Here is an 18,067-nt window from a genome sequence, read left to right as displayed (position 1 = left end):
ATAAAAGAGACGTGCAAATACAGACAGCCCAAATAGTTAAGTATGATGGAGATGAAAAGAACAAACAATACTAAGTATGCTCTGATTGTGAAGCCCACATTTTGTAGTATAATTATTATAGGATAATTTAAATTCAAACCCAAGTCCTACTCCATAAATACTGTAGTAACGCAGGTACATATAATTTCTGTTTCGGTGTCAGTATAGTCTCAAGTAGAACTGAAAATCGGGTGGACATGCCAAACCTTCTCTGGGACACAGTGTATGTGCGTTTCTTGTCTCGTACACTGCGTTCCAGGCTCCTATTTTAAGCCGACTCCGGTGACAACTCCAAGCGGAATGAGGCTGGTTCCTCACCTCCCCCCCTTCTCCGCCTCCCTCCATTTATAGTGGAGTTAGGCGACTTTGCCAGCTCCAAGTTTTCGTTCACAGAACGCACAAGTGGACTATCGCTATTTTGGTCCAACTCGTTTCATCCCAATGATAATCAAGATTTATATCCTGGATTTGGGGATAATACTAATAATTTATTATACGTCACTTCTCTCAATGAGTGGTTCATGTTGAACCATTTGCAAAGAACTTGCCTTTGAATTCGAAAGTCACTTGAAACGTGTACATTCGCCAAATTTGCAGTTTATTCTTTGGTCCTACCAGGAAATGACGCCGTAGGAATTCCGCAGAAAGTGACGTGGTCCCAGAAGGGTATCACTCCGCTAGCCATCTTATCTGAATGGAAAGCGTTTCCGGAATAAGATTTAGTTTACACTTGATGACTTTTGCCATTCCAGATATATCAGAAATTTTACTAAAAGTAAGTACTTTCTATCTTGAAGCTTATACTAGACATGTACACAAAAATTCTAACTCGGGTATAATCGAGTTCATCAAAAATTTGTGTAGTTAGACTCATGTTTCGTGCTATTGTTGAATGTGTATCAAAATTACCATACAAGCTACAATTATTTCCCAGTTGGGGGGATTTAAATCATTTTGTTGATGATAGTTTAAACAGTTAATTTACGAAACAAGTTCATGAGATCAACTGTCTAACTGCTGTAGATGTTGGATTAAATAAAAATAAAAATACTATTACACAAAATCGACAAAAACTTAGTCATGGAACTTTCTTACTGTTCTTAGGAATTACATTTTACAACTTTTTTCAACCATTCCTGAGCCAGCTTATTGTTAAACGGTCTACTAACTTAATATGATAATATACTAAAATATATGCAAATCGTTTTGTATCGATTAAATTATTTGCTAACGGTCTTTATTAATTCATACTAACTAAAGTTGAGTCTCAGTGCATTTGATCTAACTTTGTTGCTTACTATTTTTAAATTAATTCACTTTGATCCATATCTTTCTAACGTTTACAACAAATATGTTAAAGGTTTACATAATTTTCACAGCAATTAGGCTTAATTTTATAATTTTGTTTAAGATCTATCTAACATTTTATTACAGTTCAATTTTACTTAAATCTATGTGTATCTACAACAAGTAAGTCTAGGTTACTCATTTTGTTCTAGCTATATGTAACTTTTACAAGAACTGGGCTCACTTAAATATATTTAACTATAAGAACTAGGGTTAAATTAAATTATTTTCTTCAACCATTAAGTTTAAGTTAATCACCTTATCGATGATCTATCTTACTTTTTTAAGGTTCAAATTAAACTACTTTAAAATTAAAAAGTTTTATTATATTATTTGTTGAAACCTGTTTAAGAACTAGACTTGAGTTATATCATTTTGTTTTTGACTCAAAGTATTTTATTGAAGGTCTCTACACGTTTGAAATTCTATGTAACGTTATACCAGTTTATATAAACTAGTTAAATAACTGTTAAAAACAATATTTGAATTCCTCGATTTGAGAGTAAGATATTATTAAACAGCCAATTTAGTTTTAAACCAGTTATATTTGACTCAAATCAATATTAAATATATTTTTATAATTTTCCAAACATAATTTAAAATATATCATTTCATTCAAAATCCATTAAGCTACATTACTTTGTTCTAAATCTACGCAATTTAATACAAATTTTCGTAAGTTGATTTTTTTACAAAATCAAGTTGATTCAAATCTGTTGCATTGATAATTTTGCTCAAGATCCTCCTATATATTAGACTTAAACCCTCCCATTACTGGTGGCTCAGCAGTAAGTCTAAGGGCTCAAATTCAGGTTTCAAAACTGGCGATGAATAAAGTACAAATAGTCCATTTCGTTGCTTTAATAACACTAACAATAACATAAATATGTAGCCTTAAATCAAATGAGCTTGAGTTAAATTGCTTTAATAATCGAACCGTATTTTACAAAAGTGAACTTGAGAGAAAGCAGTTTTTTTCAGATATGTTGTACTTTATGTCGTAAGATTTAAATAAATTATCTATATTTGTAAGGTATATACTTGAAATTAAATATTTTAATTTTAATATTTTATTTTAATGTATAATGTAATAATAGTTTTAAATATTTTAGTTGTGTTTTAACTTTCATTTAATTCTGACTTGAATAAAATTATTTTGTTCTCTTCTTATAATCAAATTTAATGGCATTTTAAGGACAATGTTCCAAGTTTCGTGTTCCCCTCTGACTACATCATCTAATTTCGACCGCACTTTTTCTGGTGCTATGATTAATCCCTATCGCTCGACACTTCAATTTCTATTTTACCGAGCTTCTGTGAAGAACATTGAAGTCAATCTTAGATCACACATCCTGATAAATGTACTACATATCTTTTCCCCCATTCGTGGATACCATAAACTACATTTAAGCACATAAAATCAACAAAGTTCATTGACGTTATGCCGAGAAGCTTGAGAAATGTGTGGTTGATTTGGGATTTCCTAGATTTGCGTTTCTTTTGCAATCTTTCATCTGAAAACTTATTGATTTCTAATTGTGGCTGGAATCTTGTCAACTTTTGGTCTGTGAGCCAACTTTAAATCCACGTTTATTATCTTACTAATAGTACAAAAATATATCCCCAGTTTTAGCTCATTAACGGTACTGCTGTAAATTGTGTTGGGGTATGGTTTTGGAACATTTTGCTATCATAAAAATTGTTATGAAAATGCTTCGGCTTCTATGGTCAACACATGAAGGCTCTTTTCTTCAACTTGTCTTTACTTTAGATCTATGTCATTTAACAATCTCGCTATACAAATAACTTTCTAAGAAAGTTATTCAAATTTACTCAAATTGTAATGATAGCATTACACTCCAGAAAGATTTGAAATTACCTGTGAACGAAGCATACAGATATTAAAAGTGGCGTCACAGCTAACATATACGACGATAATATCTTAGAATAAGCAAATCCTACCGTACAAGTTACTGACAAATAATTAAATTAAATCACTTAAGTAATTCCAGCTAAATTTGAAATAAGTTACTTTATTTAAAATTTATAAAAATTACTTGTACTTCACTTTTCTAAACTCCTTCTCTTAATTTAAAAACACTTACTTGATCAAAATATTGTTGTTTGTTTTGAATTAAAACTACACCGCGTCCTCTCTGTACTTTGCTCACTACAGGTATCGAAAGCTGGTTTATTGGAGTTCGCAGAGGCACCGCTGAGCCACTGGGAGATCGTTAAAAATAAGGTGTTAACTCTTTAACCATACATGAGCGAAGTATAAAATGCTCCCGATATTAAATTAATCTTGTTCTGCAAAATATCTCAAACTTCTTAGCATTTTAAGATATTTAACCAGTTCACAACTTTGCTAGATGTTTAAAACCAGTTAAAATGTTTAAGTTAACAGTCTTCAGAACTTATTATTTGCTTCATGCTTTTGTTGACTTAAGATGAATATTTTTTATTTATTATTTGTACTTAGTTATAACAATAGGTAGGTTTTCTTGAGCAATTTAATGTATTTAATCTAATACACCTCTCCAATTTACATTTAGGTGTTGAAATCTTGAACCTTGAAGGATATTGGAGCTGCTTGTTTGACCTTCAAATGTGGTATAGAAACTTGGTCAAAATCTTCTGTTTTATCTATAAATAAACTGTCGATGTTTTCTCAACTTACGAAAAATATTACTCTTTTCTTAATTGTTTGTGATAAAGCGTCTCGTTGATTTTACTTTTTCATATCAGTGAGTAGTGTCATTTATGTGTAACCGATGATCTTTAATTAGTGTTTTGTGCTTTCTTCATCGATGCTTAGTGCATGCAACTACAACGCGAGACTCTTGGTACAATCGTTAATACAAAAGTGTCTTGTGCAACGGCCCTTTATGTCTTCACAACAACACTTCTGGATATCTAAATGTGGCCAGAGTGGAATAACATATTTTATGGTAAGTCTTCTTATGTTTCAATTGATAATTCTGTCCAGCATGAAGGGATTTGTTTTATAACGACTAGTAAAACACAATTATATTTACAAAACGCAAATATGAAATTTCTTACTCTATGGAAAGTTCGGAACCGCAACAACTTAAGTCTTTTCAAAAGTATTTTCTTTTACAAAATGTTCGAAATGTGATTACTTCAAAAGGAAACTGTACATACTTTTGGTGGAATAAGGTTTCCACAGTCATGACGCATGCTTTATCTTTACAAAACATTATCATGATGAAATATCTTCTTTTGTAGAAAGTTCGAGGATTATAATATTTTTGTAAATTTGAGTCAGGAAAATCTTAACTCAGACTGAGTGTGGCTGAACTTAATACTGAAAGTTCTTGAGAAATGACTAATGTTTATGTCCTCCAGTGGAACAGCAGTAAGCCTGTAAACATATAACACTATAACAAGAAATCCAGGGTTTGTTGTTTTTAACAGCTAAGTTGAATCTCATTTATGGACCGTGTCTATTATTATTATTATTTTAGTTTTACAAACGTGGCCTGTATTTAGTAGTCACCTTAGTTTACTGCATGAAAAGTGTAGGAAACTAGTAAAACAAAATATTTATAAAGACAGTTTATAGCATTTACACATTCAGGGGCGTAGATCCTGGGGGATGAAGGATACATCCCCCCCTTCATTTTAGGTGGGGGTGATGCATACAATCATCACCCCTAGAGTTTGGTCTGTTGAATTGTTTTATTGCATCGCAGGCCTACAGATTATGTGTTTGTTCTATTGATTTTCGTGTTCTTACCAATCGAATTACATAATTAAGCCTAGATGTAGGCTTTTTCAGTAGCTGAAATGTACATCTTCTAAGCTTTTCGATCTAAGCGATAGTTCGTAAATATCAGTCATTAGGCCGAAGTATACATGCAAAGCTTGCAAGCACTATCACAGAATCTACCTACGTCTTGTACGTAGTGCAAGATTAAGTAAAATTTTCATCACAACAGATTGAACAGAGTATGAAATTCGAAAATATTACTCCCAAGCGTAAACTCCTGTGATCTATATCTGGCAGGCCATTTATAGCTTGTAGCTGCATCAATCCTATGTGTATATTGTGCGATTTTCCTAAGCCATTTGTTCTTATGCATGTCTAGCCGGTTTTATTGTTGAACGCCTTACTCTCCTTAGCTGACGAAGCTGCTGACCATAGTGTACGTTTAATGTACAGTTAACGACAGGTTCGGGCCGCTCGGATCCAGACGCGCCCTACATCACCCCCCTCAGCTCCTTTTAGTTTGAGCCTCGATTTTACAACAGGGCTCATTAGACCTGTGTTTCTGGCCCTCATTAATCCATGAAATTTCAGATTATCACCACCCTCTAATAAAGTGCTGGTGCTTTATGGTAAAAAAACAATATATTCTCTTATCATAGATAGTAAAAATATTGTATTTTATTGTATAATTAGAACACAAAAGGAGCGATTTCAACGGCCTGAAGCCTCTACTCGAATTGTATTGCTAGTTTTTGTTTAGGTGTTTTTATTTAATAGACGTGCTTATAGACATTATATCACAACGTGTTTGCCTTTTGATGAGCTTTAACAAGAATATAATATATTTGTGATTGTTTAAGTATTTTTCGAGAAACGTGCAATTACTTGTGTTGTAACTAACACACATTATTGTCCCAGCGATGCCCAGGCGTTCAGTCGACTCGGTAGTCACTGTGAGGTTCGCGCGTTCGACTTAAATACATTGTACAGTTTAGTCCTACTTCCATTCTGTTCTATCTTCGTTCGTTGTACGTCAGAGATTTTCAATAAAGACTGTATTTTAGCCTGTTGAGTCATCTGGGAAACAGATTCCAATTATGACAAACAAGTGTCTGAAACTTTCCGATATTAGACAGTTTTGCAAGCCAATTACTAGTACTACAAGTGACAAAGCAGATGCAGATAATCCAACAACCTCAAGCAAAAGAATAGAAACTTGCCATACAGAGAAAATACCATGTTCATCAGAGGACGAGTCTGAAAATGCTTGTGCAACTATTGCACATCATGAACCACCAGATAGTTGTGAAACAAGTTTATACAGTAATGCAAGATCTGACAGTTCACAGATACAGTGTGGAAAACCATATCGTTCAGACGCACAACTAATACCACGACAGAAAGCAAAATTTCAAAATAGGAACTTCCAGGACAAGTGGTTTGATGAGTTCCATGGCTGCACTTCGACAATTAGACTCAAAACGTCATAAGCTTTCATTGTGCCAAGGCGAAAAATAGAGGCCTTTTTTACAGGGAAATTGAAGAGGCCAGTGGAGTATACCTTCATATCCACTTTTTTGCAACTAGAAAAAGGCAAAACAGAAATTCAACGAATGCCAATCCTCCTCTCAGCACAGATTCACTACATCTCCAGAAGGTTCACTTGATGTAACTCCAATGACTGTCCAGCTACATGATGGAAAAAAGAAGCAGCAGGAAGAATGCAAAAGAAGTCTAGCCAAAATATTCAGAAGTTTACGTTTCTTACTGCGTCAAGGTTTAGCAATACGTGGACATACTGATACGGAGGGGGAACTTCCTGCAGTTAATGAAGCTCCTGGAAGAGAAAGATCCTGAGTTGACAGCCTACTTGTCAAAGAAAACCACATTCATTTCACCCTAGGCTCAGAATGAAATAATGGAGATATTCACCCATCAAATACTGAGGAACATAGCACACGAAGTGCAGCAAAGTAAAATCTTCACATTAATGGTTGATCGCACTCAAGATGTTACAGGTGCCGAACAGGAAGCAATATGTGTACAATATCTAGATGAAAACCTGGACTCCATGAGACATTTCTTGGTTTGTACAGTGTTTCCTATATAACTGGTGAAACAATATCCTCGACTATACTTGATGTACTGACTAGACTCAATTTACCACTGTCAGGATTAAGAGCACAAACTTATGATGGAGCCGCTAACATGAGGGGTGAGTACAGTGGATGCCAGGCAAAAATAAAATAAAAGCAACCGTCAACTTTGTTTTTTTCACTGCGGAGCACACAAGGCTAATTTAATAATGCAACATGCAGTTGAAGCTTGTGAATGTGTTCGAGATTCTATCCAGTGAGTACATGAAGTTGGTGTCTTGCTTCAGAGGCCAGGCAAATACAAGACAATCTTTGAAAATATTGTATCGTCAGACAGCCACAGTGGTCCAGTTAAATACATCCGCCCACTGTGTCCAACACGCTAGTTGTGCCGCCTATCTGCAATTACATATGCTAATAATCACTACAGTGACATTGTTAATTCTTTATCTAAATTAGCAAATGAAAAATCAGATGTAGTAGTGAAAGCATGAGGTCTGCTGGACAGATTTGACAAAGGAAAATCAGTTTTAGGATTGTTGATGGCTCAGCATTCATTAGCTGCATTAGAGGAACTAAACCGTGCATTCCAAGCAAAATCAGTGGCAGTATCTGGCATGATTGAAGCATCTGCAATGACAGTTGAGCAGTTGCGGATATTGCGAACAGAGGAAAATTACAAGATATTTGATGAAGCTGAGAAAAAGGTAACTTCCCTAGATCTGGTACCTATTGAACTACCACGCATTTGCAGACCCCTAGAAGGGCCACAGGTGATGGCTCAGCACACCATTCTGCAAAAGCTAGAGATTACTACAGAATCCAATATTTTGAATTTGTGGACACAGTCACAGAACCTCTGACCATTAGATTCAATGCAGACAACAATGACTTGAGACAGTATCTGGCAAGATTGACAACTCGGTTATAAACTTCTTTCCAGAAATCTTTGCACAACGGCTCGAGTTTCAGTTGCCCATGTTCAAAGGAACAACAAAAGCAGTATCTCTGAAAGGTGCGAAGAATGCTTACTGTAAAATGCATGAAACAAGCCAGCAGATGTTTAGTGAAGTGTGAACGCAGCTTTTCTGCATTAAAACGGTTGAAGACGTGGTTAAGGTCAACTATGTCTCAGTGCCGCCTCAACCATGTGGCAGTTTGTCACACTCAAAAAGATGAGGTCGACAAGATAAATTTAGAAGAGCTTATGAAAGAATTCATAAACAGATCATCACAAAGGAGGTCTACGTTTGGGAACATGTAGAATAGAGAACTAAATGAATCTTACTTCAATGAAAAGTATGAATAATTATGTGCTACATTGTGTTGATGTGTAATTTTCAAGAGTTCGCAAAGACATTTTAATTATTTTTATCAAACAACATGAACAGTTTTTCAGTAGATATAAACTTATCAAGGGTAATTACTAATTTTATTTATAGTTGAAAACGTAATTCATGCAATGAAAGTTATTAGTAACCTATAATGGCCATCTTTTATACTGTGCAATGTGAAGGAATAATTTGTTTGTTTGTTTTTGAATTTCGCACAAAGCTACTCGAGGGCTAGCCGTCCCTAATTTAGCAGTGTAAGACTAGAGGGAAAGCAGCTAGTCATCACCACCCACCGCCAACTCTTGGGCTACTCTTTTACCAACGAATAGTGGGATTGATCGTAACATTATAACGCCCCCACGGCTGAAAGGGCGAGCATGTTTGGTGCGATGGGGATGCGAACACACAACCCTCGGATTACGACTCGCACATCTTAACACGCTTGGTCATACCGGGCCATGCAGGAATAAATTCATGTGGCAGTTAATTTGTGACACATTTGTCTTTATTATATTAACATTTTGAAAACTGTTCACAACACCTCACTTGTACAAACCTACATGGAAACCTTGAAGTATCGTGGCAAGAAGATTACTCTGTGACTGCATGTTTACAGCTTTCAGGTTCACGTAATGGAGATTACCAACTTGCAAATTGAACAGTCCACAAAAGTGGTTGCAAAAATCATACCCCCCCCCCCATCGAGTGTAAAAAAATCTACGCCCCTGTACACATTGGGCATGAATATTAAGTTTTTACTAAAGCTATAATACTAGTAGCTTCCGAGGTTTATAGTATACCAACTGTAGCAAACGAACAATAATACTGCTTCTTGACGAGTTGTGTTGGTTAATTAATTTTATAAGCTTGAGAGCAGAGTTTCTAGAAATTCCAACTAAGACCACAATACTGAAATTTACATATATATATAACCTGTTGATTTTTACAGGAGAGAATTTTCTACAAATTTAGTGAATAGGCGGGAATTTCGCAATACACATTTAACAGTGTAAGTTACATGCATTTCTAAATATACATGTAATTAAAACAAACACCGATGTAATGAACATATAATAGTAAATTCGTCACACCTGCCCTACTTAAAGAATTATTTTTAAGCAAGACATTTTATGTATACTTTGATAACAATGCATTAAATATAAGACATTATCAAATAATTATAGAACTTCGATCATAATGACAGTATGTAACATAATCGACACAAATAACCTTATGATCATAACATTACATGGTACGTGAAAGTGCATCGGCGTAATTTCTTTTTCTAATAAGGGCCCAGCACAATCAACAATTACACGACTGAGGGTTTCTTCAAAAGCTGGGATAGGTTTCAAAGGAGTAACAGAAATTTTCTTGTTAGGTTTTCCGATCAATTGACAGGCATGACAAGTTTTACAAAATTGAGAAACATTTTGCCAAATTTTGGGTCAAAAGAAATGTCTCAATTTTTTCCCATGTAATGTTGACACCTGAATGACCTTCCACAAGAAGATCATGGTCAATATTTCATAACGATATGAACAGCGACCTGATAAATTACATCCCAGTCCTCTGTAATTAGTACTTCAGATGGTCTCCATTTTCTCATGATCACACCTTTTTTGTCAAAAATAACGATTTGGAACTTTCTTCAATTAATCTTTTAGGAGCGCATATTTAAATAGTGAAGAGAGCTGCGGATCCTTTTCTTGTTTGGTGATTAATTTACTCATAGTAAACACAATTTTACAAGGCAAACGATATATCTCACGTTACTTTTTGTCACTCATCGACGAATCGTTATATGACAGTTATCGACAAGATCCCTGTTTGATCCGAAAAATGTCTCAAACAAATCTATAATACTGTCCTCTGAATACGTACCCATCATTCGGTTTTGGTTTAATTTCTTAGTCTGAGCTCGAGTCACAGCATACGAGGGAAACATATTTGGATTTTTCTTAATAATAAATTCATCCTTGCTAACCAGTTTGGGTTCGGCAACGAATTTTCCCCCAGCCAAATCGTTTCCCAATAACAATAATACACTCTTAATTGGCAGAGTAGGTTTTACTCTAACTACAACTGGTTCCGAAGCTAGATATGATACATGTTATAGATAGGAAGATTACCAAAGCCACCTCCAATACCCTGAGCAATAATAGACTCACCCGTAGCATATCTCGAACTCAAAGGAAATATACCTTCTAATAACAATGACTGAATCGCCCCAGTATCACGTAGAATACGTACTGGTATAGAATAGCAATGCCATTTGTTAAAGACACAGAACCAACAGATGCAAAAGGTTAACCTTAAATCCACCACTCCTCTAATTTTAAGATTTTGGCAATTTTGAGCAATTCATTTTGGTATATTTTTCTGGTTGTACGAGGGAGGGTAATTCTAGAAAATCTTAATAATCAGATATGATAAAATCTTGTTGGTACTCATAAATATAAATTGAATTAAGATTTGAATTTGGATTTATTTCGAATTTTTCTCCAGTTTAGATCTCGGACATGATCCCCCAGTTTATTATGTTACGTATTATAATTTATTTCGAACGAGTTTCCGATTTATTACGTTACGTATGTTAACGTATTACTATTTTAAATAACCAGAAAGTTGAATTTACATTTAGAAATTAATTGGCTGTTAATATGTATAAAATTAAAGATATTTGCCAACAAGAATGATCAAATAATTTTCTTTTTTAACTTAAATATATTTTAATATACAAACAAAAAAACAATGCAGTTTATAATAACAGTTATTACTAATAGTTATTACAAATGATGGTTTATGTACAAGGATTTACAAACTTACAGACAATACTGATTCTTATATCCTGTCTAGAATCGAATAATTCATTGACGATCCAGGTCCACGACAAGCAAATTAATTCTGAGTTGATACTGTCACATCTCGCTTAAGCTAGTTAGCTTGGTTGGTCTCACACCCTTACAAGCTGACATTTTCCGGCGAAGATAATTAGTGTCCTCATAGAAATAGTAACGTTCGAAGTTAATTTACTAAGGTTGAACAGTTCGTAATGTTCGAAATCTATAATCGTTCCTGGTCAAATTCTGCAGTTTTCCGATTAATAGGCGTTAATCACAGTTATAGCTTCTGAGGCCTATAGAACACTGACTGTATCTATCCAATAATAGTAATACTTATTCTGTTTTTCAGCTAGCCGCTTTTTATACGAATCACGAGTTTGTAGAAATTTCAACAATGTTCTAGCGCCTTTTCGTAAAACAAATATTGTTGATTCTTACCCTCAATAATTTTCTACAAATGTGAAAAACAGGAGGGACTTATGCAATACACAGTAAGGAATATTCGTCACATGCAAAGAGAAAACTATACTGAAAGAAGCGTAGGTAAGCTTAATAAACGTGTGTTCTTCATATGTACACCTTCAGCATGACCAAGGATAAATGCAGGAGAATGAGACATCTGTTTTTGTCAACATGTTCTTGTTTTTTATCATCATCTTCAACATATAAAATTATAATGTGGATGATTGGTAAGTGCAGAAGCTGTTTCACTTTCACAGATGCAGTAGCTAGAGAACTGTCAGCAGATATGGTGTTGATGGATAAGGATGTGCTGGTAAAGTCTTTCAGCAATGAGCTACACATTAATAATAAGGATATCTTTCATGTTAAAAGTAAGTGGAAGGCAAACTCAAAGTGAAACACTTAAATTTTTTTTAGTGAAGATCGTTTACTGATCAAAGCAAGAATGATTACCTTGACCGAAAAAAAAATGAGAAAGCAAGGATGTTAACAGTGGTGAACATATTCCGTGATATGATAAAAGTTCATGTTTCAATGTATAACGGTTATTAGCAAAATATACACCCTAACTGTAAGCGAACTTTTCTAAAATTACCAATATAAAAAAGTTAAAAATGTAGGTTTCACACATAATGTCCAAACCCAAGTTCTTTTTGGTGCTGTAGTTTCGGCAGAATGTTTATTGCCATGAACAATATATACAATTGTATATATACACGTAGTGATACTGTGAAGATTAACTCTCAAATAACACTGAAATAAGTGACACAATAAAATGAAAAATAGAAACAAAACAAAAGTCATGTATAGTATTTTAAGTATTTGTCTACTACTGAAATGCTGAGTAGATTCTTTAAATAATAGCTGGTATATATCATACAGTATGACCTATATTAATTCCTGGCCTGTCAGCAACTTTAAAACATTTCTCTTTCTCTCTACATTCTATTAGCAACAGTGACAAAGTCGAATCTATAACTTTTGTACCTAATCTAAATGTGTTCAACAAGAAGGGCAAGTAGACCATCAAACTAAGTTATGCTTTTCATCTTTACTTCTACAGCTATATTTGATTTTCAATGTTTGAAGATATCCTGAAATTCATAGTATTTCTCAAAAACAGAAAAACACGAACTATTAATTTTGTTGGTGTACAAAATAAACAATATAGTTGGTTTTCCTGATGGAGCCTCATACCGTATAAATAAAAACAACTTTATAAGTAGCAAGGTTATAACTCCATACTCAGAACTTGTGACTATAATTTGGTAGTATTTTCTTTATAACTCCATACTCAAAACTTGTGACTATAATTTGGTAGTATTTTCTTTATAACTCCATGTTCAAAACTTGTGACTATAATTTGGTAGTATTTTCTTTATAACTCCATGTTCAAAACTTGTGACTAAAATTTGGTAGTATTTTCTTTATAACTCCATGTTCAAAACTTGTGACTATAATTTGGTAGTATTTTCTTTATAACTCCATGTTCAAAACTTGTGACTAAAATTTGGTAGTATTTTCTTTATAACTCCATACTCAAAACTTGTGACTATAATTTGGTAGTATTTTCTTTTTAACTCCATGTTCAAAACTTGTGACTATAATTTGGTAGTATTTTCTTTATAACTCCATGTTCAAAACTTGTGACTAAAATTTGGTAGTATTTTCTTTATAACTCCATACTCAAAACTTGTGACTATAATTTGGTAGTATTTTCTTTATAACTCCATGTTCAAAACTTGTGACTATAATTTGGTAGTATTTTCTTTATAACTCCATGTTCAAAACTTGTGACTAAAATTTGGTAGTATTTTCTTTATAACTCCATGTTCAAAACTTGTGACTAAAATTTGGTATATTTTCTTTATAACTCCATGCTCAAAACTTGTGACTATAATTTGGTAGTATTTTCTTTCTCTGATATAATGTATTAATTGTCTTGAACATGGGTGCTTTGTTTGATTCGTGCATTCTGATTAATGTGATTTTACGAATGTTTAGTATATATATGAAAATGCAGGTGCATATACGCTTACTATGTACAAACTTCGATATTATTTATAGGAGATTTATACACAACAGGAGAAAAGTTCCTATCTTGTGTTTTTTTTATTGTAATTGTTCACCACAAGAACAGGCAGAACTTATGCAACATACAGTGAAGAATATACGTCACATGCAAAGAGTTTGTTTGTTTGTTTTGAATTTCGCACAAAGCTACTCGAGGCTATCTGTGCTAGCCGTCCCTAATTTAGCAGTGTAAGACTAGAGGGAAGGCAGCTAGTCATCACCACCCACCGCCAACTGTTGGGCTACTCTTTTACCAACGAAAAGTGGGATTGACCGTCACATAATAACGCCCCCACGGCTGAAAGGGCAAGCATGTTTGGCGCGATGGAGATGCGAACCCGCGACCCTCAGAGTACGAGTCGCACGCCTTAACACGCTTGACCATGCCGGGCCCCACATGCCAACATATGTTATTGTTGAGCTCAGGAGCCTTATACAGTAGGTGTCTGTGATTTGTTGACAATATATCAACGATGAATGAACAGCACACTCTTCACTTGTTTTCAAAATAATATATATATTCGAAACAAGCTGAACGTATGTACAACAAATTCTTCTTCATAACATATATATATTATAGGAAGATCATATACACTATATGTAGTTTTTTTTGTCAAAGGCCCACGTAGACATATTCAATTACTTTGGAATTTCAATTGATGAGCCGAAATATCTTCTCTATTATTATCTCATTAGTATTCTGTGTGTGATTCACTTATAATGTTTGCACGAGTTGCGGTAATGATTTGATCTTCTTTCTTCAAAATATTCTCTGTTCCTTTTGTCAAAGTGCATTCAGGCTGATTCAGTCACTTTAAGACTACACTTCGACAGAATAAATCATTCGTCTTATCTTGTTTTCTATTGTTAGTCTTACTTTATAACATATTAATCATTAAGCCTATCACTTCTACGGTAATTAACTTCACGCCAAACTTTCCCTTTCGCTTAACTTACTCTCCTCTGCTATGCTATGATGCTTTCGTTCATCTCACATTATTGATATTCGTATCACATAATGGTCTACCCGTCTTCTAGAAATATCTTAGATTTTTGACATTAGTGTATAACATGCGGCATTTGATAATCTCAACATCAACAAATTATAAACATAACTTCCTACAATCGCCTGCTTTTAACTCTTATCATAACAAAACTTAAATAATAATAACAATTTTCACTTACAAGATAAGTTAATCAATTATATCTAAATTAAAACTATTTTATGTCACGACAAATACTATTTGTAATTCGCTCTAGCTTTCATCAATTAAGACAACTACAATTCTATCACCACACAGAGTTTTAATTATTTTTACTTTAAAGACAGATAATACATCTCCTGGGTTTAATTCACTCAGTTTACAAGTTTCATTATATTGAGGTTATTCAATAGCATTAATTTCACTACTTTCTTTTATATAGGAGAAAAATAACCCCACTCTAAGGTATACCATCTGGTAATATATATATTTATGTCATCATCCGAACCTAATGCTTTTTTGTTAACTTGAACAGAATACGTTTCACGTTCTTTTTATTAAATTCATAATTTTGTATATTTGTTTTGATTAAATAAACATCCCTTATGTTCATCGAATGTAATTTTATTTTTAACACGAAAATTTATGGAAATACATTAAAAATATGACAACCTGTCTGTGCACATACGTTCATGTTATCTAAGATTTTTATAACAGTTTTTGTGTATGTTTGTGTCTGTATGATTTTTGTTAATATATTTTAATGATATTTTCGATTTTCTTCTAAAATTTTGATTAGTGTTTTAAATGGGACATCATATATTTTTATTTCTCCAAGTGGATAGAGTGAAGGCTAAAACAAGTAGCGGCAAAACTTTTTGCCTTCTAGCTGGTGCAAAACCATCTTGCAGTAGAGAAGTAAAATTTCATACATGAAGAGAAAGGCAATTAAATAACATTTTGATTATTGTGGTTTTGAATTTTTTTCTATGATTCTGAGCTTCTTGTTAGATTTTGGTTGTTTTTGATAATTTTGAAATAATTTGTGGCGTTTTTAACATTTTGCATTAGTTTAATTCATTGGCCTGTAAGTGGGGCTGAATCATTATATATATACCACTCATAAATGTAATCTTCATGCAATATGCAGATTTGCTTTTTACTATTTTCTGTAGAAGATTATAGGTGTATATCATGTAACATCAACACTTTATGACAGTTAGAATAATTAGAATATCATTGACAATGCTTAATATATTAGATTCTTAAGCTCTGATTAACATACCTTCACGTGTGTATACGTGTATTGTCATGGTGAAATTTTTATATACCGAAACTGAGTAGATATCGCAAAACTATATAAATATTTTACTATGAAATTATCAACAATGCCTTAGAAACTGAAAGTTTCAACACTCTTTTGACTGATGATCTAATAGCTGCCCTGTCTGAAAATCTCATAACCGTCTTAACTCTTTACAGCTATTTCTCACTCACAACTGAATTGACTGGCTGGACGATGTTGCTACTGCGGCCATGACGCCTATTACACCATTAAAAGCCCTTTGTGGTTTGATGTTGTTGCTAAGTCAAAAACATTATTGCGGAGCAGGGTTTATAACCTTTGAATACTTTTTGCGTTTTCCACAAAAACGCTAATGTTATATTTTTCACTGGTATTACTTATTAATTGTTTGTAGATGAATATTATTTTAATGTTAGTTTGCATATATTGCCTAACTGTTTCAGATATAAAAATCATGTAAATAGTACTGATGTGTATTTAAATATGTGGAGTTACTTCAAACATTATCTCCAAGCCAAGTATTTTTATTTACCTCATTTGTTTCGTGCGTGATGAGTTCTTTGCTTGAATGTTTCACCTTAAATGTAAATAAAGCCCTTAGAAGAGACTGCAGTAAATAACACTGAAGGAGCGAAGAAAATAGTTTTCACAAGTCATGATAGGAATGACATGTTAAGAATACATTTATATACCTAACACGTGTTGATGGTTAGGTGTAACTTTTAGTTTAAATAAAAACAAGCAGCATTACAAAATATGTTAGTTGTGTTACTGTAGTGTCAGCATGTGTATTATTTTATCCTTTATCACCTAGTAATTCAATATAACTACAATCACTGTAATCACTTATAAGATATTTGCTATTTTACATATATTTAATATTTTAGAATTTCATTTCATAAATAATAATTAAATAATTTAAAATAGCATTTACATTAATATGGTTGTTGTTTTCAATTAAGCACAAAGCTACACAATGGGCTATATGTGCACTGCCCACCACGGGTATCAAAACTCGGTTTTTAGGGTTGTAAGTCCGCAGACATACCGCTGAGCAACTGGGAAGTACATTAATATGGAAAATCTGGTATAGCAAACTGTTTAGAAATACTGAATGCTATAAATCAATAAGTCGAAGTAGTTCAATTATCACATACTTTCAGTAGATGTGTTCTACTGAACCTTCACTTCATATAACAAATTCCAAGACAATCTATTAAAAATACACAAGATAGCAAAATCTCCAATTTTTATTGAATTTCGTTCTGTACGTTTTTCTTTGCACCGAAGTATGGAAATTGTTCTTTACAGAAAAGCATTCTTAGTTTTCATGGATCTTTAAAACCTACAATTATGTATCAAAGTGTGTCTAAATATCAGCCATTTGTACAAATTATTCAACAAAACCCGTTCAGTTTTGATCTTTTTTTTTTGCGCACGTTTACGCAAAATGTCATGCCAGCTATCGGTCTGAAAGATTTACTAAAAATTCACTTAAGAGTCAAGATGGATCGTTTCTATTATTTGCTATTCGGATTAAAGACAGCTGATTCAGAACAGCAAAACTACCGGGTGAAAGCACTTGCAGATACATAATTATTGGTTAAGCTAAGAGAATTATATTAACAGTTTCCAGCTCAAGTTTCAAAAGAATCATATAAATGAATGGTTATTATTCATTGCCAACTTTTAAGCAAACATTTGCTAACCTTTATGAAATTCTCCTAATTAAAGTGCATTCAGCGTGATATGATATTACCTTAAGTGATTAGCACAAATAATGATGCATGATGTCGTTGTATAGAGTATAATACATGATGGTGATGATAAGAAATTGCTAATCTATTT

At 33.4% G+C, this 18,067-nt stretch overlaps 1 protein-coding gene across 4 annotated transcripts in view; it reads left to right on the top strand.

Moving 5' to 3' along the window:
- The window catches only part of LOC143237663 (uncharacterized), a 125,447-nt gene continuing 107,380 nt past the window's right edge, over positions 1-18,067 (top strand). For 2 of the 4 annotated variants that reach the window (XM_076477161.1, XM_076477162.1), the window contains exons 1-2: positions 1-814; positions 3,942-4,337. In XM_076477161.1, coding sequence (XP_076333276.1) covers positions 4,307-4,337 — 31 coding nt within the window. In that variant the 5' untranslated portion in view covers positions 1-814; positions 3,942-4,306. The remainder of the gene's footprint in view (positions 815-3,941; positions 4,338-18,067) is intronic. The other 2 variants (XM_076477159.1, XM_076477160.1) reach the window with 2 other exon arrangements.

The sequence above is a fragment of the Tachypleus tridentatus genome, chromosome 13 (assembly GCF_004210375.1).
Source record: "Tachypleus tridentatus isolate NWPU-2018 chromosome 13, ASM421037v1, whole genome shotgun sequence".
Taxonomy (NCBI): Eukaryota; Metazoa; Arthropoda; class Merostomata; order Xiphosura; family Limulidae; genus Tachypleus; species Tachypleus tridentatus.
This window is presented reverse-complemented; position numbering and strand designations above follow the sequence as displayed.